The sequence below is a fragment of the Nyctereutes procyonoides genome, unplaced genomic scaffold (assembly GCF_905146905.1).
Source record: "Nyctereutes procyonoides isolate TBG_1078 unplaced genomic scaffold, NYPRO_anot_genome, whole genome shotgun sequence".
Taxonomy (NCBI): Eukaryota; Metazoa; Chordata; class Mammalia; order Carnivora; family Canidae; genus Nyctereutes; species Nyctereutes procyonoides.
The window spans coordinates 76,119,082-76,144,787 of NW_026575146.1; the positions used below are offsets into that span (position 1 = coordinate 76,119,082).

General features: G+C 51.8%; 2 protein-coding genes across 7 annotated transcripts in view; both read left to right on the forward strand.

The window, feature by feature from the left end:
• Window positions 1–1,672: 1,672 nt before the first annotated feature.
• GPR4 (G protein-coupled receptor 4) lies at window positions 1,673–13,830 on the forward strand. Of its 4 annotated transcripts, none has more exons than XM_055312078.1 (2): window positions 1,673–1,755; window positions 9,445–13,830. In XM_055312078.1, the coding sequence occupies exon 2, from the start codon at window positions 10,275–10,277 to the stop codon at window positions 11,364–11,366; it is 1,092 nt and encodes a 363-aa protein (XP_055168053.1). In that variant the 5' UTR covers window positions 1,673–1,755; window positions 9,445–10,274; the 3' UTR covers window positions 11,367–13,830. The 4 variants fall into 4 exon arrangements, with proteins under 4 accessions (XP_055168053.1, XP_055168054.1, XP_055168055.1 ...); XM_055312079.1 differs by lacking the exon at window positions 1,673–1,755 and adding an exon at window positions 2,837–3,309; XM_055312080.1 differs by lacking the exon at window positions 1,673–1,755 and adding an exon at window positions 4,329–4,405.
• Window positions 13,831–15,533: 1,703 nt separating this feature from the next.
• LOC129500680 (optic atrophy 3 protein-like) overlaps window positions 15,534–25,706 on the forward strand; it is a 46,724-nt gene continuing 36,551 nt past the window's right edge. For 2 of the 3 annotated variants that reach the window (XR_008662588.1, XR_008662587.1), the window contains exon 1: window positions 15,927–16,057. Coding sequence is in view for 1 of the 3 variants with exons in the window: in XM_055311346.1 (XP_055167321.1) it covers window positions 15,916–16,057 (142 nt within the window). In the remaining 2 variants the exon portion in view is untranslated. Of the gene's footprint in view, window positions 16,058–25,706 lie in introns of all 3 variants that reach the window. The other variant, XM_055311346.1, reaches the window with a different exon arrangement.

Here is a 25,706-nt window from a genome sequence, read left to right on the forward strand (position 1 = left end):
TTTATTTATTTATTCATGAGAGACACAGAGAGAGGCAGATACATAGGCAGAGGGAGAAGCAGGCTTTCTGTTGGGAGCCCAATGCAGGACTTGATCTCAGGACCCTGGATCATGACCTGAGCTGAAGGCAGACACTCAAGTACTGAACTACTTGTATCGCTTCATTAATATGAAGTTCTAGAACAGGCAACACTAATGTCTGGTGTAAAAAGAAAGAGTTGCCTCTGAGGGTGAAGTAGACTGTATTACCTGGAAAGGAGCGAAGAACAATGCTCTTAAGTGCTGGACATGTTCTATGTCTCAGTTTGAGTGCTTAGTCACACTAGTGTATCTGTTTGTCACAATTCATTGTATTGTTCCTTAAGATCTGGACATTTTCGTTTTTATTAACGATAAAGAATGAGGGGCGCCTGGGTGGCTTGGCAGGTTAAGCATCTGACTTCGGCTCAGGTCGTGATCTCAGGGTCCTGAGATGGAGCCCCATGTGGGGCTCCATGTTCAGTGCAGAGTTGGCTTAAGATTCTCTCTCCCTTTCCTTCTGCACTCCCCCCCCCCACTCGTTCTCTCTTAAAAAAAAAAAATTGGGACACCTGGGTGGCTCAGTGATTGAGCTTCTGCCTTCGGCTTGGCTGTGATCCTGGGGTCCCTTGATCGAGTCCCGCATCAGGCTCCCTGCACGGAGCCTGCTTCTCCTCCCTCTGCCTGTATCTCTGCCTCTGTGTCTCTTGTGACTAAACAGATAAAATCTTAAAAAAAATTTTTTTTGTGAGCCCAATAACTGTCATTTCTGAGTGCTACATGATCCCAGGTCTGTCTGAAGTGCTTTGACCAAGAATGAATTCTCAGGACCACTTTATGAAGGACGTGATAGTCATGATAAAAATCAGCAAATACTTTTGAAGCACTTACCCTTCACGTATTCACTCCCTGGAAACATGTGTCTTGCACACCTATCATGTGCCTCCTCGTCTTCCCCCCGGGGCAGTGGGCAACAGACACACAACAGTAAACAAACCAGATGCTGACAGGAGCCCTCCCCCCACGAGGGGGATGGGACAGACAGACACTTTTCAAAGTTCTGTGGGGAAAAGTAAATAAAACAGGGAGGAATAGAAGGATGGGGCGGGGGGCCGGGGGCATGTTTTACAGACTTGATAGTATTGACACTGAAATGACATCTCCATGCTGAAGACAGTGAGTGACCGCTTTGACAGAAGAGGAAACTGAGGCACAGAGAGGCCACCAGCCTTAAGGTCTGGCTGGCCAAGAGGTGGCCCTGACCGCAGGAGCGGGGACTTAGACTAGTTTGTTCTCTCCCTTGGGAAGGAAGGCATGCAATGACCACGAAGTTAAGGACTCGGGGCCTCAGAAGGGAGGAAATGGCTCAGCTCAAGGAAGGTCAAAGGCTGAGGGCTGGGTCCAGCACGAGGTGTGCGGGTGGAGGGAGGGAAGCAAACGGGTTAATGAGACGGGGGCCTCCAGGCTGGGGACTCGGAGGCGCAGGCGGGGTGCTCCGGGCGGCAGGCGAGGTTCCCCGGGCCTGGAAGCCTGCGGGAGGGGCAAAGCCCCAAGGGGTTAAGGGGCGGCGACAAGGGCGGGGCTAACGGGGGGCGGGGCTGGCGGGGGCGGGGCTTCGGCCGGCGGCGCGGCCCGGGGCGGGCACGAGTCGCCGCCGGGTCCCTGCGCCGCGGTCGAGCCCAGACGCCGCCGCAGCCCCGAGAGGCGCCGCCCGCCCCGTCCAGCCGCCGCGCGCAGGTAGGCGCCGCACCTCGGCTGCCCCGCGCCCCCGCGCCCCCGCGCCCCCGCGCCCCGCTGCCTCAGGCTCCCGCGCCCGCCCGTCCCCGCCCCTCTCCGCTGCCCGCGCTCCCGCCGTCTCCGCGCGGACCGCGGCTCGGGTCCGTCTCGCTGTCTCCGCGCGTCTCCGCTGGGTCTCTGGCCGCCGCCCCCTCTCCCTCCGGGTGTGCCCGCCCTTCTGCATCTCTGGAGGTCTCGGTGCCCCTTTCTCTCTGGCTCTCTCCGCGTCCCCGCATCCTTCCTTCTCCCGCCTCCCATTGCCTCTGTGCCTCAGTCTCTCGAACCTCTCAACCCCTGTGGGTCTCTGTCTCCAACTGCATGGTTCTCCCCGTCTCTGTGCATCTCTGCGCCCTTTCCCTTCCTGTCTGGCTGCCTCTCTCTTGTGTTTCTGTCTCTTTCTCTCTCTGTCTGGAGACCCTGGTCTGGCACCTTCAGCCCACCGTCATCTCATGCCAAATTCTCGCGCATCCCAGAGCTTTCCCCTGGGCTGAGGAGCTGCTTGGGAGTGTGTGTGTGTGTGGGGGGGGAGGAGTAGGGTTGCCACTTGGGCCAGGTGCACTCTGAGTGACGCTGTGACCCCAGTGCCCCCTTTAGAGAGTCACCCCACTGCTCCTGAGGTCCCACCCACCCCACCCTCCAATTTCAGGAATTCCTGGCTGGGGGGTGGACTTCCTCCCCCACTTCCTCCCTTCCAGGATTTGGCTAGGTCACCATTAACTCCTTCCTGCCTCCACCTCACTCCCCCTCACCCCCCACCTCCCGCTTGAACTGGACATCCCACCACCCCCAACAAGGCTGAGAGACAGTTCTGGAATTTCTGTGAGCCATTGTTGGTAGTGGGATGTGTATTGTGCACTCAGGATGTGTGCTGGGGGATTGACTTGCTGGCACAGATGGAGATGATAGGGGCCTGCCCCACTAGTACCCCCCACCCCAAGGCCCTGCTACCACCCCCCCTCCTCCTGAACCCACCAAGAGGGCACCTTCCAAGCTCTGTCTCTGTGAATGAACTCAACTTCGGGTTTGGGGGGAGGATGGGGAGGTTTTCCTTGGGGGGGGGGTCCTACTAGGAGGAAATAAGAGATGATGGGCTGCTCCTGAATTCTGGAAATCATAATCAAGAACCCATGAACGTGAAGTCTTTGAATGGAAGGATTCAGGACGTGAGAATGATCAGAGGGAGGACTGGGGCCGCACAAGCTCCAAATCAAAGATCCTCGGGATACATGAACACTTCAATCCAAAAAGATTAGTGTTGGAATCTTGGCAGCTTTCAGTGTTCAAAGTGGAGGAGCTCAAAGGGCTTACGGAGCCATCTAGGTCAAGCACCCATTTTACAGATGGGAAAACTGAGGCCCAAGAGCAGAAGTCCCCACAATGAATCCATGCCAGGCTGGGGGCTGGGACTCTGGTTCCACCGAAGCCCCAATCCAGAGACCTGGCTTCTTTTGCTGCCACTAAGTCGGATTAATTTGGGAAAAGAGGTCTTCACAGTGAGGAGGGAAGAATGCCAGGGTGAGTATGAATAGCTGGAATCCTGAGGGGAGCATAGAAGAGAAAATATTTCCAAAACCATGGTTGTAGGGAGGGGAGAGGGGACCAGAGTTGGTTTGGGTGGAAGGGTGGAGTTTCAGAAGGGGGAGGGAAGTGAGGGGGGTGCAGGGATTAACTCCCGCCTGCTTCTGTCTCCTGACCCTCCCCATGAAGCCCACTGCTCCCTCGGGACAGGCCCTATAATTTGGTTTGTGTCTAGACAAATAATAACTCAGCTGGTGTGAGCGAGCTGGGAGGGATGAGGGAAGGCCGGCAGGACAAGGGGTACGGAGGCAGCCTGAGCTCCTAGCAGGGTCCCCAGGCAGTGAGACTTTAGGAGCTAGGTGGAGGTGACAACTCATGCCCCCCAACCTTCCGCGAATCCCCAGTGTCTTGGAATTCCGTACGACCTTAGACCTTTGGGGTGCTGGGCTGTGAGAAAGCAAAAGAGACACGGGGGGAATAGGAAGTGGGGTTCACCATATATCTGAGCATGTTCCCATTTCTGTAAAAATTAAAAGGGAAATACGTATTCGTGTTTGCTGGGCCAAGATAATAATCGCTGAGAGTTTAATAATAGATTATGAAAGTCGTAGAATGTTTTAAAAAAATCATAGAGCGTTCTAACAATAGAACTTTAGAATCTTGGAATGTGAGACTCCTGGAATATTAGAAACTGAGGACGTGGAAAGCCGCTAGGATAATAATAATAGAATGGAAGAAAGGTAAAGCGCTAGAATGTTTTAATAATAGAACGGTAAACCATGAACTGGACTAACTATAGATCCTGAGGATTTGAGAGAGCTGGAATGGACAGCGTTGGAGGGATAGAGGAGGAGGAGGGGAGGACCCCGGTGTCCCTTCTGGGGGGTGTGGGAATGAGGGGGTTGGGGGGGACTCCTTTGATAGAAATGGGGAAACTGAGCCCCAGTGAGGTGGTCACGGTGGCCTGACTGTTCCCCGGTTTCCGCCGGCCCGCCAGGGCACCAGGTGGGGAGCGAGGCGCGGTGATCACATTTCGTCCCCTAATGAGCAGACCGGAGCCTGCCGGTCCCCCGGGGCTTCCCAGGGGGTGGAGGTAAGCGGGAGCTTGCAGAGGAGGGAAGGGGGTGCAGAGAGGCGGCAGTCTGGTTGCTTCCAGGACAAGGCTGGTGAGTGAACCCTGAGGGTGACCAGGGATGTGGGAAGCCACTTCACCTCTTCCTCTGGTCCTCTCGACTCTCCGGAATCCTTTAACCTTGCTTGATTTCAGGGTGGCCGCTGGGGCGCAGGGACTTATCTGGCTTGAGCAGCCAAGGCATGAAGTGGGGGCGGGGGGTCTGACCAGTCTTTCCTGTCCCTGCACTATCGCTCCACACTCGGTCTTATCTCCCTTCCCTGCCCTTCTGGGAGGGGCTAGTAGGGACCAGAGAGGGGGGCCTGTGGGGTAAGGGGAGCTTCTTGTTAAAGATTTGGGGGTTGAATCAGCAATAAAGCTCAACTAGGGGAGAAAACCCAGATCCCAGCTGAAGAGGAGCCGGACCTCCCTGCCTCCCGTCCCCGCCCCCCCCCACCAGGAGCCTGGGGCAAGGGAATCAGGTGATGGAGGGGCACAAAAGACGGCCACCTGCTTTTTGGCGGTGAGAAAGTCCTTGTCTCTTTTAGCAGAATCTCAAAGGGGGCTGACAGCCCCGGAAAGACTTGAGAACCATTGCAAGGAGCACAGGGAGTGAGAAGACAAAACATTCGGGGAAGGGGAATCTCTCCGGTTAAGGTTAAGGACGGTTAAGGTTAGGTTAAGGTTAAGGACGATGGGAGATCTGCCCAGTCCTGACACATCGTGTGACTCAGACAACTGTCTGGCCACTCTGGGCCTCGGTTTCCCCATGTGTACCAGGAAGAGATCAGAAATAGCCTTGCACTCCCAGTTGGGGCATATGGACCTGTGGCACTGTGGAATTCTTAAGAGTCTCAGGGTCTGTGCTTTTGAGGGTTTCATAGTGGGCAGATCACAGGGGGGTGGGGGTGGGGAAGAGAGAGCTGAGTGCCCCTCCCCCATGCCTAGAATCCCCAGGAAGCAGGTGGGTTGAGGAGGGATGGGAGGAGGGTGAGATGAGCACCCAACCCGTTCCTCCTGGAGGAAATTAGCCATGAAAAGTGTATTTCCTCTGGCTTCCGGAAATAAGTCTCATGCCTGTCTTACCCGCTTCCAGCTTCAGCTGAGCCCAGAGGGTTTGGACAGTGTTGGGTAAAGGGGACTCCTAGCCTTGGTTCCTTTCTTGTCTCCTGTGCCCATGGAATAACAACAATTGTTCAAATGCTGCATATGTTATAAATGATACTACGTCCTACCGAGGATTTTGTCTGTGATGGGACTAGTATAAAAGTTTGCCCGCCCCCACCTCCTTTATGCAGAAGGAGAAACTGAGGGACGCCTGGGTGGCTCAGTGGTTGAGCACGTGCCTTCAATTCAGGGCGTGATCCTGGGGTCCTGGGATTGAGTCCCCAATTGGGCTCCCCGTGGAGAGCCTGCTTTTACCTCTGCCTATGTCTCTGTGTCTCTCATGAATAAATAAATAAATGAATAAACAAACAAACAAATAAATATCTTTAAAAAGGAGGAGAAACTGAGACTCTCGAAAAAGAATGAATTTTCTCCATGTTACAAGAAGAGGGAGAGACAGGTGAGAGAGGTGGATATCAGGGGTCAGGAAGAAGGGGAGACTGAGCAAGGGTTTTTTTTTTTTTTTTTTTTTTTGAGTGACTTGGTCTGGGTGGAGAAGATTCAAAGGGAGGGGCCAGATTGCACTGTTCCAGCCTCAAGCAAGCCCTGTCTCCACCCTTTGTCCACAGGATCCAGGAACCTTTGTCCTTGAATCTGGGGTGGGGGAGATGCTGGGCTGCTGAGGACCCCACAGGAGGTAGGGAGGGCTTACTTAGGAGGACTCAGCTCTGACCTTTCATTTTTTTATTTTATATATTTTTAAAGATTTTATTTATTTATTCATGATAGACACACACACACAGAGGCAGAGGGAGAAGCAGGCTCCATGCAGGGAGCCTGATGCGGGACTCGATCCCAGGACTCCAGGATCATGTCTGGACCAAAGGCACGTGCCAAACCGCTGAGCCACCCAGGGATCCCCAAAGATTTTATTTATTTATTTATTTATTTATGAAAGACAGAGAGAGAGGCAGAGACATAGGCAGAGGGAGAAGCAGGCTCCCTGCTGGGAACCAGACACAGGACTCCTCTGGGATCACGCCCTCAGCTGAAGGCAGAAGCTCAACCACTGAGCTACCCAAGCGTCCCAGCCCTGACCTTTTATTTTTTTTTCTTTTTTAATTTTTTTATTTATTTATTTATGATAGTCACAGAGAGAGAGAGACGCAGAGACATAGGCAGAGGGAGAAGCAGGCTCCATGCACCGGGAGCCCGATGTGGGACTCGATCCTGGGTCTCCAGGATCGCGCCCTGGGCCAAAGGCAGGCGCCAAACTGCTGCGCCACCCAGGGATCCCATGACCTTTTAAAGTCAATTATGCAGCGGATAGATCCTGCCCTTTTCACTTTTCCCCTCCCAAGCTCTTTTCCTGGGGACCCTGCGGGGGAACTTCTTTGAACTTGTAGCTGCCTCAAGGGAAGAGGGAGCCTGCATTGCGGGATGGGCTGACCCATGCCTGTTCCTTCAACCCACAGTCATTTATGGAGTGTCTACTATATGCTGGGCCTCTCCAGTTGGTGCTGCTCCAGTTGGAGCAGTCAACACAAGGTTACTGCCCTCCTGGAATGTCCGTTTCAGACAGACAGACAGATGGGAACAAGATACAAGGTGATGTGAAGAGAGAGCCCTGGGGGTGGGTAGCATCTCCCTGAGGAAGTGCAGGAAGTGAGGTGGCTCAGTCCCGGGAAGATATGAGAAAGAACAGAGGTTTTGAGGCTGAAAAGGTCACAGGCCTTGAGCCTGCTGAAGTGGGGGAGGGAAGGGGGGGCAGAAGGTCAGGCAGTGCCTTGTCACCTGGGGCAAGGAGTTTGCATTTTACCCAAAGTTCAGTCTACTGGGAAGGCACTGGGAGATTTCAAGCTGGGAAGTAAGGAGAGCTGATTTTCATGTTAAAAAGACCTTTGTGGTTGCCCTGTGGGAAGTGAGTTGAAGGAAGCCAGAATGGCGGCCAGGAAAGCAGAGGAGCTACTCCAAAAGTCCGAGCAATGATGGTGGTGCAGAGCAGGGAGTGGGGTGGGGGGGTTCCCAGAGACATGCATGGATTGAGGGCTTATTGTGGAGGTAGGGCCAAGAGAACTCTCCGTGGAAAGATGCTTTGGCATCTGGGTGGTTCCTGAGAACCCGATGTGTGATATTGGGCTCATCCTTTCCCCTCTATGTGCCTTGGTTTCCTGATAAGTCCAATTGACTCAACCAGTGGTTTTTGGTTTTGTTTTTAAAGATTTTATTTACTTATTCATGAGAGACACAGAGAGAGAGGCAGAGACACAGGCAGAGGGAGAAGCAGGCTCCCTGTGGGACTCAATCCCAGGACCCCAGGATCACGCCCTGAGCCAAAGGCAGCCGCTCAACCACTGAGCCACCCTGGTGCCCCTCAACCAGTGGCTTTCTAAGTGTGTCCTGGGGATTCTGCAGAGGTGGCCCCTCTCCCCCAACCTCATTTCATTGAAAACACAGAGCAGCTGCTTTTTTCCACTGTCTTAGATGGGTTTTCCAGTTTACGATCTTGTTTAAAATGATAGTAATAAGAATAATAAAAGCTTTCACAGGTTAAAAAACTAACCCTGTGCAAAGCCCTGGATAGAGTATCTTCCAAAGTAGCCTCTGATTTGGGACTTCATTCCCCCACCCTTTGGGGCTGACAGTGGTTAGGGGCTGGTCCATGACTGTCCTTTTCCCTGTGTTTGTGGGTCTTCCCAAGGGGGGAACAGGCCCAAGGTTGTCACTCAGGTGGAGCAGAGGCCATGTGGGAAGTGGTCCCGAGGGAGGACCGTGGGCCCTGCTGCCAGGCCTTCCCCTTGCTGCCCAAATGTGATCACATCCAGCACCCCCTACCCCCTACCCCAGGGCCCCTCTCTGTCCAGTTATTCTTGGGTGGAAACCTGCACTGGCTGGAGAAAGAGTGAGAGCTGAGATGGTCCCTCTGTCATCATCAGGACCTTGGACAGGTCTCCGAACTGCTCTGTGCCTCAGTTTGTCAAATAGGAAGGATAACAGTGGTTTCCTCGCAGGGTTCCTGAACGTGTAATGAGTCATTACCCATCAAAGTGCTTAGGACAGGGATCCCTGGGTGGCGCAGCGGTTTGGCGCCTGCCTTTGGCCCAGGGTGCGATCCTGGAGACCCGAGATCGAATCCCACGTCGGGCTCCCGGTACATGGAGCCTGCTTCTCTCTCTGCCTGTGTCTCTGCCTCTCTCTCTCTCTGTGTGTGACTATCATAAATAAATAAAATTAAAAACAAAAACAAAACAAAACAAAAAAAAAACAAAGTGCTTAGGACAGGGTCTGCGATGTAGTAGGACTTCATTCGACTTTATCTGTTAATATCCATCGTCACCATCATCAAGAATGGGATGTCTTGAGTTAGCAGTGGAAGACTGGTCCCAGCCCTCCTTCCATCATGGCCTTGCTCTGCATCCTTGGTGGGAGTGAGCAGCCTTTCTGGGTTTCATCTCCATGTCTGGGAAATGATAGGATTGCATTTTACACGGTTTCTGGAAGCAAGTTCTAAAATCTGAGTTAAGTGTTTAACATCTATCAGGGGGCAGCCTGGGTGGCTCAGTGGTTTAGCACCCGCCTTCAACCCAGGGCATGATGGTGGAGACCCGGGATCGAGTCCCACGTCGGGCTCCCTTCATGGAGCCTGCTTCTCCCTCTGCCTGTGTCTTTGCACCTCTCTCTCTCTCTCTCTGTCTCTGTCTCTCATGAATAAATAAATAAAATCTTAAAAAAAAAAAAACATATATCAGGGAACATAGACCTGAGCCCCCGAATCTGCAGTTATAGAGATGTGTTTCTTAGAATGAGGCCCAATTAAGTATTGTCTGGGCTCTGCAGCCCACAGCTTACGGCGAGGGTTGTAGGGAGAATGGGGTGCCCCTGACTCCCCTCACCGCAGACCTCTCTCTCCACAGGCACTGTCAAGTCAGCTTTGAACCGTGAGACGGGCCACCTCATCCCATCTGCTCAGCTCCCACCAAGACCAAGCTGGAGCCCCTCCCCTGCCCCCTTCAAATTCCTCACTCCATCCGTAGTTCTCCATAATAGCCCTTGCTCACCTTCTTCCTGTTTCTTAAACACCCTGCTCACATTTCCCAGACCAAGGACACCCCTCCATAGTTTTCTCTTCACTGGTTACCTTGTTTGTTTCCTTATTTCTTACTGGGGTCCTAGGAAGCGCCAGCACCCTGACTGACCTTGCCTGGTATTCTCAACCCTCCCTAACTGTAGTCTGTCCTGTCTCAAAACTACCTCATAGATTTCACGCATCTTCTAGTACATTCCACCCCTGCCACTGCAACATGGCCACACGTACTTTCTACATCCTGTACAAATAGGTCTCTTCCCACTGCCCAATGATGCCTTCATCTCCTCCATAAACACCCCCCTCAGCCAATTTTTGTGCTACCCTAATATGCCCTCATTGACGCTCTGATTGGGTCTATAAACGCCCCCTTGACAAAGCTCTTTTTTTTAAATCCTGACATTCCCCCCACCCCCCGAGCCTCCCTCCTATCTTAATTCTATCCTTCTTCCAATTTTTCACCTCTCAAGCTCTACCCTTCCCTGCCCAGGCTGGCCCACAATTCACAGTCACCCTCACCTCTTCTCTGTGGACTGCCCCGCATCATGTCCCCCTGAGCCTCCAAGGAGGGGCCTCAGGGGGCCCAATGGCCTCCCGCCCCCTGTGGCCCCACAGCCCCCGTGGGCCAGGGGAAGTGCCTCGAAAGCCCCAGTGCCGAGGATGGGCAACCGCACGTGGGAGGGCTGTCACGTGGACTCGCGCGTGGACCACCTGTTCCCGCCGTCCCTCTACATCTTCGTCATCGGGGTGGGGCTGCCCACCAACTGCCTGGCCCTGTGGGCAGCCTACCGCCAGGTGCGGCAACGCAACGAGCTGGGTGTGTACCTGATGAACCTCAGCATCGCTGACCTGCTGTACATCTGCACGCTGCCCCTGTGGGTCGACTACTTCCTGCACCACGACAACTGGATCCACGGCCCCGGCTCCTGCAAGCTCTTCGGGTTCATCTTCTACACCAACATCTACATCAGCATCGCCTTCCTGTGTTGCATTTCGGTGGACCGCTACCTGGCGGTGGCCCACCCACTGCGGTTCGCCCGCCTGCGCCGCGTCAAGACGGCGGTGGCCGTGAGCTCCGTGGTCTGGGCCACGGAGCTGGGGGCCAACTCCGCACCCCTGTTCCACGACGAGCTCTTCCGTGACCGCTACAACCACACCTTCTGCTTCGAGAAGTTCCCCATGGAGGGCTGGGTGGCCTGGATGAACCTCTACCGGGTCTTCGTAGGGTTCCTCTTCCCGTGGGCCCTCATGCTGCTGTCGTACCGGGGCATCCTGCGGGCCGTGCGGGGCAGCGTGTCCACCGAGCGCCAGGAGAAGGCCAAGATCAAGCGGCTGGCGCTCAGCCTCATCGCCATCGTGCTGGTGTGCTTCGCGCCCTACCACGTGCTCCTGCTCTCGCGCAGCGCCGTCTACCTGGGCCGCCCCTGGGACTGTGGCTTCGAGGAGCGTGTCTTCTCAGCGTACCACAGCTCGCTGGCCTTCACCAGCCTCAACTGCGTGGCCGACCCCATCCTCTACTGCCTCGTCAACGAGGGTGCCCGCAGCGACGTGGCCAAGGCCCTGCACAATCTGCTCCGTTTCCTGGCCAGTGACAAGCCACAGGAGATGGCCAACGCCTCGCTGACCCTGGAGACCCCGCTCACTTCCAAGAGGAACAGCATGGCCAAGGCCATGGCAGCTGGCTGGGCGGCCGTGCCGCCCTCCCAAGCGGACCAGGTGCAGCTGAAGATGCTGCCGCCGGCGGCACAGTGAATCTCCACTGGCGCAGGAACCGCCCCCCTCCCAATGTTATCCCACAGTCCCTTCCCTGCTGGTCGGGCGTATGCAAATTTATGTAAATAAGGCAGTGTTAATATTCATGAGCAGAAGCACCAGGGTAACCGGTGAGGTCGGTGGGTCACTGGTCGATTTGCATCCTCCACTGAGATCCCCTAGGGATTCAGTCGAACTGTGCCTAGTGCTGTGCTGGGTGGTGCTAAGTGACCACAGGGGTGACAAATGACAATGCTGGCTGGCCTTCCTTCACATGCTCCCACTTCAATCAGGGAGACAGACCTGTCCCCAGATGATGATCCAGAGTGGGTAGGACTCAGACAGGTGAGCCCAGAGGGCATCTGACCCAGTCTGAGGGTCACAGAAGGCTTCTGGAGGAGGGAACAAGTAAATTAAGTCAAACATTTGGTTTGTTATCCAGAGGATAACAACAAAGAGGGGGATAAAAGGATGATTTTCAACAACGAGGTAAAATTTTGTGGCTGAAGGGGAATGTGGAAGAAAAAATTCAGTGAGTGTATAGAGTGGGTCATTTTCACCCCTGGGAAGTCCCTGGTCGTCTAAGGGAGTAGGGGCATGAAGAACAAGTGTGAGTTTCTAGATAAATAACATTCTCCAAGTCAGGGCTGGAGGGAGGAGGGAGGCTGTCAGAACCCAAGGTAAAGTCCAATCAGGGCAGACTGGCTGGAAGAGCAGTGAGCAGGACAGGCTTTTGAAGAGGCTCAGGACAAAAAAAGGATATTTATTCATTCATTCAACAGAAATTTATTTATATCCACTCTTGGCCCAGTCCTGTGCTGGCTGGGGCTGGGGACACAAAGGTGACCAGGACAGCCTGGGCCCTACCCTTATGGGGTTCACAGGAAACAAGTAATAAAAATAAATATAATGTTTGGAATCGATAAGTGTACTGGGGAAAAATAAAGCCAAGTGAGGGGAGAGAGAATGACATGGACTCTGATCTAGAGAAAGAGGTGAAGAGACTGCTCACTGGAAGGCAACATTGGGACAAAGAACAGGGGAGGGGGTCAGCCCTGTGGCTGTGGGGGAGTGGAAGAGGACTTCAGGCAGAGAAATGAGTGCAAAGCCCCTGGAGCTAGAGAGTGCCTGAGTTTTGAGGGGGGCTGATGGAGCAGGCACCGCTGGAGCAAGGGGAGGTCGGGAGGGGTGCAGCTGAACCAGGGGGAGGCCAGGTGGGTGAGAGGAATGGATGGTGATTAATGGTACTGGCAAGGGATGGGGCCAATCTTCCCATCTTTTGGGGCTTGTAGGTCCTGGTGAGAATTTTGCCTTTTACTCAGAAGTAAAGGGGAGCCACAAGAGGGCTCTTAGCAGAGGAGGGATGGGATTTGACTTAAATATTAACAGGATCCTGCTGGCTGGCTGGCTGCTGAGTGGGAAACAGAATATGTGAGGGCAGAAGCTGGGAGGTGAGAGGTGACTGCAGTTGTCTGGGCCGGGCCAGGAGATGCTGGCAGCTGAAAGGGGGTGGAGGTGGGGGGAATGAGCAAGGAACAGTGGTTAACTTTGGGATTTATTTTGAAGGGATACTTCAAAATGATGGAAGAAGCATCCATCATTTTGATACTTTTGGGATTATGTAACATGAGCCCCTTGCCCATCCTGAGAAAAGGGTGACCAGGGAGCCTGAACTGCTGGGACCTGTGGGAATGATCCCAGGCCCTATTCCAGGCGGTCACCAGAGAGGCCAAATGACTAGGCCAGGGTCACACAGCGGGTGAATCAGCACTGGGATTATCTTGGGCTCCTTTCCCCCTCTCCATCATCTCTGCCTCTGTTCCCATGCCCCAGGGTGGCTGAGGCTGCCTGCCTTGGCTGACGGTGTCACCCTCCTTTTGCTGGTCCTCAGGGATCACCAGGAATGGCCATCCTTCCATTAACCCGGCTGGAGAGCAGGAGGAAGCACCCAGCCCTGGACAGGCCTTGCCCTTTCTGACAGGTCACCTCCCGCCCTTCCTCCCAATGGATATGTAACAGGCTCCAAGCTCCTGATGAGACATGAAGGTCCTCCTCCTACGCACATGCAGCCTCTTGTCCCAGAAGTTCCCAGAAAAGGTTCCTGGAAACCCTTCTCAGAGAAGAAAGAGGAGGGAGGACGGGAATGAGAAAAATAAATGTATTTAATGAGGAAAATGGTTTTGCAGGAGGGGGGTTACTGAGATGCAGGAAGTTGGGGCTTTGGTATTGGGTGTGGAGAGAAAAGAGGGAAGCCTGGGATCTATGGGATCTAGTAATTTTCCTACCCCAAAGCCATAAAGCTACTGGGATGGAGATGTAAGGGGCCAGAACCTTTTGGAACACCATCCCCTTGGAGTCAGATGAAAGCTTGCCCTCTACCTTTCCAACCAAATGCTCATTCCTATTCATTCAATAAATATTTATTGAGCATCTACTGTGTGCCAGGCACTGTTCTAGGAGTTGAGGAAACAGTAGTGAAATAAACAAAAAAAAAAAGTCACGTACAGTTTGGAAGCTTCCTGAACCCATCATGGGGGACCTCAGCCCATGGTCTCTGGGCCCCTAACACCCCCAGGAATCAGGAGAAGACTTGGCTGGGACTCAAGAAATCCTGGCCTTGGCTCCATTCGGATTACCCCTGGAGCTTTAGGTAAATCCTTTTCTTCCTCTGGCCTCAGTTGGCTAGTCTGTAAAATGGGGAGGGGCTCAGTCCCACATAGATAATGGACCTTATATAGGCCCCAAGCTGTCACACCTTCAGTCCAGAAGGGATCTTGGGGAAGGGTTGTGGGTTTTTTGTTTGTTTTTTTTTTTTTGGGTCTGTTTTCGTTTTTTGTTTAGTTTTTAAAATATTTTATTTATTTGAGAGAAAGAGTGGGGGCAGAGGGAGGGACAGAAGAGAGAGCGAATCTCAAAGACTCCCGGCTGAGCCCAGAACCTGACCCGTGGGGCTCGATCTCACGACCCTGAGATCATGACCCCAGCTAAAATCAAGAGCCAAACTCTGAACTGACAGCCGTCCAGGCGCCCCGGAAGGGTTGTTTTTATGGGGTCTTGGCAGGAATTTAGAATATTTGGGTTCATGCATGTCAGTATCATCATTACTGATGGAGGAACGGAGGTCCATCGTGTCAGGCATTTGACAAAGGACATTAAAGGAGTCAGAGTGGACGCGGAGGAAAGCCCTGGGTCCCCTGGAAAACCCCAGAGGTCCCTGACTCTGCCTTCTGTTGGGTTGTTTCCTCCTACACACTGCTCCTCTGCCCTCTCCTCTCCCTCTCCGAGGCCCTCTCAATTACCCATCAAGACTCCACCATCCAGAAGTTTCTCTCAACCTCTTCCTGACCTTGTTTATATGATTTTGCTCCCTGCTGGCTAAGGGAGGACAGTCTGGGACATGTCCTTAAACTCCTTCTTGAGCCAGTTCCCTGGGGACCCTCACCCACCAGTAGAGGAAGTGGGGCTGCCTGAGAACGGGTGAGGTTTCATTAGCCAAGACGCCGGCTATCACCTTCTGTGGGCTGAGAGACCTTCTACCAGCAGTCCCCCCGACCCCCCACCCCGGGGCCCCTGTCTGGGCCTCAACTGGGCAGTTATTCAGGAAAGGGCTGGATTAGCTATTTCTGGGGATGAAATGCACCGTCAGGCTGGAGTGAGCGATGTCAGTGTTCAGACCCGTAGAGCAATACGGACTGTTCCTCGAGGGCTTACTGTAACTGGCACCATTCTAAGCACTTAGCACGGTTCACTCCCTGTTTTTACAGGCAAGATTCGCGTGCAAGCCTTACTACTCCCCAACACGGCTGTTATTATTTTTCAAGATTTTATTTTTATTTATTCCTGAGACACACAGAAAGAGACAGAGAAAGTTGGCAGAGGGAGAAGCAGGCTCCCTGCAAGGAGCCTGATACGGGTCTCAACCCCAGGACCCCGGGATCACGACGTGTGCCAAAGGCGGACGCTCAACCCGAGCCATCCAGGTGCACCGGTTAAGTGTTATTAAAATTCCCATTTTGCAGACGGGAATACTGATGCCCAGAAAGGTGACGTCACTGGCCTCACAACACCAGCATGTAAATGGCGGAGCTGGGAATTCCCAGCCCAGGTCCTTCACTACACGGTCGGTTTCTTCTTACTCCCAGTGAGAGCTCTCATCTGCGGGGAAAGCGTATTTGGGACTCATTAGCCCTAATTAGGACTAATGAAGAGCCTCCTCCAAGCGGGGAAGCCACCTAGGTACAAGACGTCACGAAGGAACACGGTGACAGCAGCCAAGACGGGCGTGGGAATCCAACCACGCTCCCGCGAACGGCCGTTTAACGGCACCGCCCCCAGACCCGCCTCACTTCCGCCTTTTATTTGCATATTCAGCGATCGGACGTCAGGCGTCAGCGTCGACGCGGTGACATCAGAGAGCGCCCCTGCAGTGCTCCACCCCTGAGCGTACGCACGTACGCACGCACGCAGACGAGCGGGCGGGGGAGGAGGGAGAGATCGGAGGCGCCCCGCCCAGTGAGCCAGCTTGCGCGTGCCCCGTGCGACCGCCAAGATGGTGGTGGGCGCGTTCCCTATAGCGAAGCTGCTATACCTGGGCATCCGGCAGGTCAGCAAGCCGCTTGCCAACCGCATTAAGGAGGCCGCCCGCCGCAGCGAGTTCTTCAAGACCTATATCTGCCTCCCGCCGGCTCAGCGTGAGTTTGACCCCACGTCCCTCCAACCTTTCCATTCTCCAACCCCTTTCTGGTGGTTGTTCAGGGGATGGCTTCTGTTTACAACCAATCACAGCCTCAACCGGCAAAGTCCTGTAGCCAATAGGGAGGTTCCTTGGAAGAAGGGCAGGCAGGTAGCCCAATAGTAAGAACGGGCGTGGGGCAGGGGGCGGGGCAGGGTGCTGGTGCCTGAGTTGGGAATACCAGCCAATAGAAGAAGAGAGCGCGTGGAGACTGACGTGTGGACGAACCAATAGTACGGGGAACAGGAGTAACGTGGGTGGGACATCCCTGGACCGAGAGGAGTTAGGGGCGGGACCGAGGACGGACTGGACCTGGTCGTTTGTCAGGCCGTCCCTAGTTAGTTGGGTTTCCTAAACCCCACTCCGTGCCTCAGTTTCTCTCCCGTCCTGGGAGGTGAGATGCCTGGCATGGCGTTCAGGGAGGGTTTCCTGGCAGAGGAGACCTCTGTGCTGGGACCTGAAGGGTGAGGAGAATCTCACCAGACAACAGGCTGGGGATGATGTCGAGGGAGAGCGGGGAGCTTGCTCCAAGGCCAGATGGTTGAGAGGAACGTACCTGTTTTCCTTCTAAGTCTGGGTGCTTAAAGTTTGCAGAATTGGCGGTCCTTTGGTGTTTAGTGGGGCCTCCCCCAGAAGTGCAGATCTTCGGAAGGGAGAAGTTACCAGAGTGCTCTCCTGTGGGCTCTCATTTGACCCTCACTTTTTTTTTTTTTTTAAGATTTTATTTATTTATTCATGAGAGATACACAGAGGCTGAGGGAGAAGCAGATTCCCTGCGGGGAGCCTGATGAGGAACTTGATCCCAAGACCCCGGGATCATGACCTGAGCCGAAGGCAGTCACTCAACCACTTTGCCAGCTCCTTGCCTGGACCCTCACACTGTTTTTGTCCCCATATCAGGGAGGGGAAACGACTCCCCCCAGGTTGCAGAAGAGAAAACGTGCCTCGACACCAGAAGTGAATTGCGTGGGTCACACATGGGAGTTTGTGCAGAGTCAGGACTGAGATCCTGCACTGCGGGTTCCCAGGCTGGTTTCTGTTTCCTGCCACTGTTTTTCTCCTAAACACTGGGATGTGTCTTAGCGCCGTGGGGTAGAAAGTGACTTCTTGGGTGGGACTGACATGGATTCTAATCTGGTCCCGACGACTCCTGAGTCACTTACCCCTCAGAGCTTCGCTTTCTCTTCTGTACGATGGGTTATATATGATAGCAACATTTAATGGGCACTTGCTTTGTGCCAGGCCCTATGCTAAGCACTGCATAGTCTTTCAGCACTAAATCCTCAAATTATGAGGTAGACCCTGTTATTATTCCCATTTCGTGTATAGGCTGTATGTGCATTTATGCTGTAAATAATACTTACGATGTTGTGAGGAGTAAATGGATATAAAATGTTAAGTCAGTGGGTGGCACAAAGATATGGCTGTTGAATAGATGTTATGGATACAGAAAAGAAGAAAAGGCGAAAAATCTTGTCCTCGGGGATTTTACATTCTTGGGGCAGGGATGGGGGGAACCGACCAAAAAAAAATAAATTGTGAAAATATGAATTATATTAGATAGCAGTACTTGCTCTGGAGAAAACATCAGGGATGCAAAAAGAGGACTGTCTTGGGGGAAGGCTGAGAGTTTAGATGGGGGGTCAGGGAGACCTCATTGGGAATAAGGGGGAGAGGAAGGAGCAAGCTGTGCAGGTATCTGAGAAAGAGCATTCTCGCACATGCAAAGGCCCTGAGGTGAGAGTTTGCTTGGTATGTGTGATGAACAGCCAGGAGGCCTGAGCAAAGGGACGGGGACTGAAGAGAGAAGGAAGTAGTGGAAAGAGGGGCAGATTGTGCAGGGATTGTGGACCACTTCAGTGCTTTGGCTTTACTCCCAAGTGGATGAGACTCACTGAAGGCTATTAGCAGAGGAAGGACACGGTCTGAGGCATAGGTTGATAGGATCCCTTTGGCAATCATAGGGTGAGGTGTTTTTTTTTTTTTTAAAGATTTTATTTATGAGAGAGGCAGAGAGAGAGAGAGAGAGAGAGAGAGAGAGGCAGAGACACAGGCAGAGGGAGAAGCAGGCTCCATGCAGGGAGACTGATGTGGGACTTGATCCTGGGACTCCAGGGTCACACCCTGGGCTGAGGGTGGCGCTAAACCGCAGAGCCACCCAGACTGCCCCATAGGGTGAGGTTAGATGCAGGGAGGAGGTCACCATGGTACTCCAGGTGGGAAGTGAGTGGGAAGGAGAGGTCAGTTTCTGAAGACATTTCCCCCCCTTCTTTTTATTTTTATTTTTTTTTTTTATTTTTTGCAGGTTGAATCACTGTGTTTTACTAAGTGTACAGGTCCACTGGGCATCCAAACAGGTCTCCGTGGCAGTAGAACTTTCCAGAACCTTCCACATGCATCCCTGCTTCCCGATTCCACCCCCAAAGCCTCTGGGCAAACCCGGGCGGGGCCCCGTCCCCCCCTTCTTTTTAAAATTTCAGACCCTCAGAACAGTTGTAAGAAAGAATGGTGGTAAAAGGGCACCTGGCTGGCTCAGTGGGAAGGGCATGTGACGCTGGATATCGGGATCAGGAGTTCAAACCCCATGTTGATAGTACAGATTACTAAAAATAAACTTTAAAAAAAGCTTAAGTTATTAAAAATAAAAGAATGGCCTAGTCATCAATTATATACCCTTCACCACCTAGTTCATCAGTTATTAGCTGCCAACAGATTTGCCTTGTCATCACTCTTGTATATGTATGTATATATGTATACACACACTTTTTTTCTGAACAGTTTGAAAATAAATTGTGGACATAACACTTTACTCCTAAATATTTTAGCCAGTGTTTCCAAAGAACAAAAACATTTTTGTATATAACACAGCACCAGTATCACATGTGAAAAATTTAACATTGTTGGGATCCCTGGGTGGCGCAGCGGTTTGGCGCCTGCCTTTGGCCCAGGGCGCGATCCTGGAGACCCAGGATCGAATCCCACATCGGGCTCCCGGTGCATGGAGCCTGCTTCTCCCTCTGCCTGTGTCTTTGCCTCTCTCTCTCTGTGACTATCATAAATAAAAAAAAAAAAAAAAAAAAAAAAATTTAAAAAAAAAAAAAAAAGAAAAATTTAACATTGTTAACAATGATATTGATAACAATATTATTTAATATATAACTAATATTTAATATATATAGCTCATATTCTGATTTCTCCAGTTATCTGCAAAATGTCCTTTTTTTTAGCTCTTTATCATTATTTTTAATCTAAAGTCTGCTCAAGGATCATGCACCGTATTTGATTGTCATCTTTTCTTTTCTCTTTCTCTTTCTTTTCTTTTCTTTTCTTTTCTTTTCTTTTCTTTTCTTTTCTTTTCTTTTCTTTTCTTTCTTTTCTTCTTCTTTCGTATTTATTCATGAAAGACAGAGAGGCAGAGACACAGGCAGAGGGAGAAGCAGGCTCCCTGTGGGGAGCCTGATGCGGGGACTCGCTCCCAGGACTCTGGGATTGCAACCTGAGCTAAAGGCAGACACTCAACCACTGAGCCACCCAGGTGTCCCTGTCATGCCTCTTTAATATCCTTCAATCTATAGCATGGCTCAGCCATCCTACCCATTGCCTGTCTTTGTAAATAAAGTTTTATTGGCACACAGCCACACTCATTGGTTTGCATCTTGTCTGTGGCTGTGGTATTGGGTTTTATGGCCCACAAATCTAAAATATTGACTCTGTGGCCTTTTATGGGAAAAGTTTGCTGATCTGCTCTATACGGGTATCCTTGTTTTTTCTCTTCTTCTTCTTCTTCTTTTTTTTTTAATGGCATTGCCATTTGGAAGAATCCAAGCCAGGTTGTCCCATAGTGTCGCACAATCTGGAGTTTTCTGATTGCTTCCTCTGATTTGATTCACACTGAGCATCTTTGGCACAAACACCACACACACGATGGTGTGTCTAAGGATATCACCTCAGGGGGCTCCTGATGGCTGTTTGTTCCGTCATTTGTGATGGTGACCGCTGAAAGACCACCTTTCCTTTTCCCCTTAGGAATAAATACCCAGTAGATTTGTTTGGAAGGCAGCGCTGGCAGGATTTCCCCTGGAGTGGGCGTGACAGGGCCGAGTGAAGGAGGAGCGCGTTGGACAGAAAGGACCAGAGGCTCAGTTTGATGACCAGGGTTTAGTTGACAGTGCTATTACACATTGGGCTGCACTGACTGATTGTATTTATACTTTAAAAATTATGCTGTTAATAAAAAAAAAAAGAAAAAGAAAAAAAATTATGCTGTTACCATCCTCACACAGCTGTTTGCCCTTTGCTGTGCGCCCCTCCTCCCCCCTCTCCCCCCACATCCCCGGCCAGGCCCGTGTGATTGGAATTTTCCAGCACCTATAGCAGCTGTGTGTTCTCCTGGGTTAGGCCTCCTGTGCTGACCAGCACGTCTAGCATCTGTGTCTCTGGCTGAGGTTCTTTTGACTCAGCAGGGTAGGGCTGGCTGTCTTCTCACAGTGGAGGCTGGGGTGGGAAGGGTGGACGCCTGAGGAAAGAACAGTAAGTGTAAGAAACATAAATCATCAGTATTGCGTTGTGTTGGGGAGGCAAGGATCTGTGTTATTTAATTTTATTTTATTATTTCTTTCTCTCTTTATGGAGGTAGAAGTTTATTGGATACACTGCATGGGAGAAGCCAGCAGGATGGCAAAGGAGGGACTGTCTGCTGGGAGGCAGTGGTGGGGGGCTGTAGTTAAGGGGGCAGTGAAGAGGAAGGGGAACTATTGGGATTTTTTTGGTACCTGTGCCTGGTTGTAAGTAGCCCATTGGTCAGCCGGAGCTTATGGATATTTCAAGGTGGGCCACCCAGTGGGCCTGTTTGCATTTAGCCAGGGGTCACCTTGGGCCCTTTCACCTTTCCTCCGGTTTCCAGTGCTCAAGCCTGTTGCTTAAAAGCAGCTTCCACATTCCCTGCTGACAGATGGACAATGACAAGTCTTTGGCATTAGGGCAGAGGTCTCATCTTCAGTAGCTGCTTCATGCTGGAGTTGGGGGTGGGGGATGCTGTCCCTCCCTAGACTTGTTGGTCCAGCAAGGGGGGGGGGGTCTGTGCAATGACAGACCAGAGTATGGTATTAGATTAATGTGCTGGGACACCTGGATGGCTCAGTTAAACGTCTGCCTTTAGCTCAGGTCATGGTCCTGGGGTCCTGGATGGAGCTGAGTCGGGCTCCCTGCTCAGCAGGGAGCCTGCTTCTCCCTCTCCCTCTGCTGCTTCCCTGCTTGTACACTCTGTCTTTCTCTCTGTGTCAAATGAATAAATAAAATCTTTAAAAAAAAAGATTAATGTGCTACTAGGCAATTTGAGTGGAATTCCTTGGTGGCCAGGGCCATGGCATTTAGGGGGAGGGGACCCTCCCATGGGATGGACTGGAGTTCTTTTTTTTTTTTTTTTTTTTTTTATGATAGTCACAGAGAGAGAGAGAGAGAGAGGCAGAGACACAGGCAGAGGGAGAAGCAGGCTCCATGCACCAGGAGCCCGACGTGGGATTCAATCCCGGGTCTCCAGGATCGTGCCCTGGGCCAAAGGCAGGCGCTAAACCGCTGCGCCACCCAGGGATCCCCTGGACTGGAATTCTTGTTGAACTATGTCTCGTATGTGGAATTGTTGGATTCACTCAGATGCCTAGGAATGCGTTTTGTCCTTAGATCTAGATGGTGGCTGGACCTATGGGAACAAAAGGAAAAGGGGATGTTGGGGGAAAAGCAAGGTGGCTGAAAGTCAGCTGGCAGCAGGGCAGGGACCCATCCGAGCCCATGACATGTGCAGGTTCGCCCCAGATGAGCTGCCACTGCCAGCTGCGCCACACATTGGGATTGGAGGCCACACGGGGCCAGAGTGGGAGAGGAGAGGAAAGAGGTCCTTCACCCCCACAGGCTCCGACACAGTCCGACCTGTTTGGCCTTAGACCTGCAGACCATACCTGGGAGCCGCCCTGGCCTTGGGTTGTCTGAGGAGTACTAGGGTTAGGCTGCCAGAGGGCCAGAAGGAGTAAGGAGAAGAAGGAAAGGATCCCTTTAAGAGGGCGATTCCCTCACCCTTTGGGCTCGGGCAGTCCGGCTGGTTCCCCTGGGGCTACCTGGAGCTTCTAAGAGTCACCTCTCCAAGGAGTCAGTCTGCCGAGAAGTCCCAAGAAATTCCCAGAGCATGGGGAGAGCCCTTAGCTGCAGAGGATCTCCATGAGGGCTACCAAATGTGGGGCAACCAGATAGGGTGGGGGCCAGCATCACAGGCTGTGAAGGAATTCACCCAGGGTCAAACAAAAGAACAGAAGTTTCTGGAATATACTGCAGGGGAGCAGCAGGCAGGACAGCGGAGGAGAGACTATCTGCCAGCAAGGATCTTTTTAAACCAGGGTTTCTGGGGGAAAAAAGAAAATAAAAGTTTGGTGATGCCAGGCAGGTTGGGACCTTTCCTGCAAGGAAAATCCCAGTTTGTTTCTGCTTATTCCTTTAGAGTATACTGGTCATTTTTCCAGTTTGCTGCTCATAGTAGGAAAGATAAGTGTGCCTCAAAGATGTCCAGATCCTAATCCCAGGAACCTGTTGAATGTGTTAACTTCCACGACAAAGATGTGATTAAATCAAGGATTTGGGCCTAGGGAGAGGTTCCTGCATCGTCCAGGTGGGCCAGTGTAATCATAAGGGTCATTGTAATTGAAAGAGAGAGATAGGAAAGAGAATGATTTGAACATCCTGCCCTGCTAGTCTTGAAGCTGGAGGAGGGGGACGCCTGGGTGGCTCAGCAGTTGATCATCTACCTTTGGCTCAGGACATGATCCTGGGGTCCTGGGATCCAGTTCCACATTGGGCTCCCCACAGGGAGCCTGCTTCTCCCTCTGCCTATGTGTCTGCCTCTCTCTCTGTGTGTCTCATGCGTAAATAAATAAAATCTTAAAAAAAAAAAAAAAGATGGAGGAAGGGCCACGAGCCGAGACCTTGAGTTCAGCCTCCTGAGCTCTGTTTCAGATTCCTTGCCTCCAGGGTCTGAAGGGAGGATCTGTTGCATGCACGAATATGCTTAGCATAGGCCTGGCACATTCTAAGTTCAGTAAACAGCAGTGTGGCTGAGCAATCCAGGTACCCCTCCTCTGGAGCTGCGCTGCCTGTGTGCGAATCTGGGTCCTGTCACTTTCTGTGTGACCCTGGCCAGGTGATTTAGCTTCTTTGGGCCTCATTTTCGTTGTCTGTAAATTATATTGTTATGACAATTCCATGAGCTAATATCCATAGAGCATTAAACAGTGTCGCGGCCCTGAAGTGCTGCATAAATGTTTGTTGAATGTATAGAAATGCCAGGCATCATTATCATTGTTACTGTTGTCATCATCATCATCTTTTTTTTTTAAGTTTTTATGTATTTGATTTTTTTTTAAAGATTTTATTTATTTATTCATGAGAAACACAGAGAGAGAGGCAAACACACAGGCAGAGGGAGAAGCAGGCTCCCTGTAGGGAGCCCGATGTGGGACTCGATCCTGGGACCACAGGATCACGCCCTGGGCTGAAGGCAGGCGCTCAACCACTGAGCCACCCAGGCGTCCCAGCTTTTATTTGAGAGAGAGCATAAAGCAGGAGGAGGGGCAGAGGGAGAGGGAGAAGCAGGCTCTGCACTGAGCAGGGAGCCCAATGTGAGACTCCATTTTAGAACCCCGGGATCATGACCTGAGCCAAAGGCGACGTTTAACTGACTGAGCCACCCAGGTACCCCATCACCATCCCCTTAATGCTAAACGTTTCAGTGTGATCCTCCTCATTGCACACTCCTGGCTTGCTGTCTGTAGCCCAGCAGTCAGTACTTCCCACCTGGCGATGGTATTGGTCCCTCTTCCTCAGTCAGCACTCACAGGCTTATCCCAGGCAGAAGGGGCTGGGCTTTCCCATGAACTTTTCTCACTAGCATGGGGCAATTACTGTGTTTGTCTGATTAGGAGCCAGGGTTGGAGTTATAGCTCTAAGTCAAACAGAGAGGGCAGTATGGGGGAGTAGAAGGCCTCTCACTACCTGAGGTTTTACAGAATATTTAAAGCATCCTTTGAAATGAATGGTGTACTTGCAAGGAAGGAAATTGACACCCCCCCACCCCAACCCCCCCGCCGCCCCCAGCAAGGAGAAAGCAGGAGCAAGGAGCCAAGGAGGGGAGTGTAAGTATTGAAGCTGCCTTATATACTACAGGGGTATGGACAGATTCACATGCCCTTGGGAATAGGGGCTGTCCTGTGGGAACACTGGGCAGGGGACCATCTTGTGCAAAACCAAATCCCAGGAAAGGCACTGCTTAGGTAAGGGGTGACCTAGAAAAAAACCCCACCATGCAAAGGCACAGCCTTAGGGCTGAATGAAGATTGAAAAAGTCTCCTTAGGGACACTTGGGTGGCTCAGCAGCTGACTGCCTGCCTTTGGCTTAGGACTTGATCCCGGAGTCCTGGGATCGAGTCCACATTGGGCTCCCTGCAGGGAGCCTGCTTATCCCTCTGCCTGTATCTCTCATGAATAAATAAATAAAATCTTAAAAAAAAAAAGCCTCCTTTGACAACTTACAGCCACTGACTGTCCTTCTTGGGGGTCTGGAACCTAAATTATACTTTCTGAAAGGCCCTAGAAATAGCAAATTGAAAATGAACCTGTGTGAAACGAAGTCTGTGTGCCCTTGACAAGGACAAAGCCTCTCTGGAGGAGTGCCTCTGCTGCCTGAGCCTTGGAGAATTCCTCCTGATGGAGTTCCGGCACATCTCATGATAAATTACATACTGGATGGAGAAATAGGCACCATGAGCGAGAAGCAGCAGACACCAAACACAAGGCCTGCAAACACTGGATATCAGAATGATCAGATGTGTTACCTATATTTGTATGGGAAAAGGATAAAATGGGGATATGAGAGCATGAGTCCAATCAGAAATGACCAGGAAGTTGGAACAAGAACCAAACAGAACACAGCTGATGTTCAGAGCTCAGTATAAGGACTAAGCAAATACCAGATGAGATGTAGCTGTGGAGAGGATGGGTGCACTGAAAGATATCTGAAGGAAAAAAAAAAAAGCGAGTTTTGTGGGGTGCTTCCCTGAGCTGCTGAGGAATACCACCTGTAGGCCCTGACTGGGTCCATCTGGGGAAGGAAGGGCTGGACATTTTTATTTTTACATTGTCCAGAGAGGATTCTCCTGTGCCTGAACATTTGAAAATCACTTCCCTGGAGTCTATTTATAATCCCCAGAGCACCACATGAGTTATGTTGCATGACAGCTAGGCTGCTGCTGGTGACCTCCAAAGACTGCTTTTATTAGGCTCTCCTGTTAAGGAAACATGTTGCACATCCTGTGTGTGTGTGTGTGTGTGTGTGTGTGTGTGTGTGTGTGTGTGTAGTTAGCAGTCATATATAGTGCTGACATAAAATACCGTGAATATATGGTGTACATTTAAAAACGTTAAAATTGGAAGGCGTGGAATCAATACTTTAAAATATTTAGTGATGCCTGGGTGGCTCAGTCAGTTAAGCGGCTGCCTTCGGCTCAGTTTATGATCTCAGAGCCTTGGGATTGAGTCCCGCATCGTGGTCTCTGCTCAGCAAGGAGTCT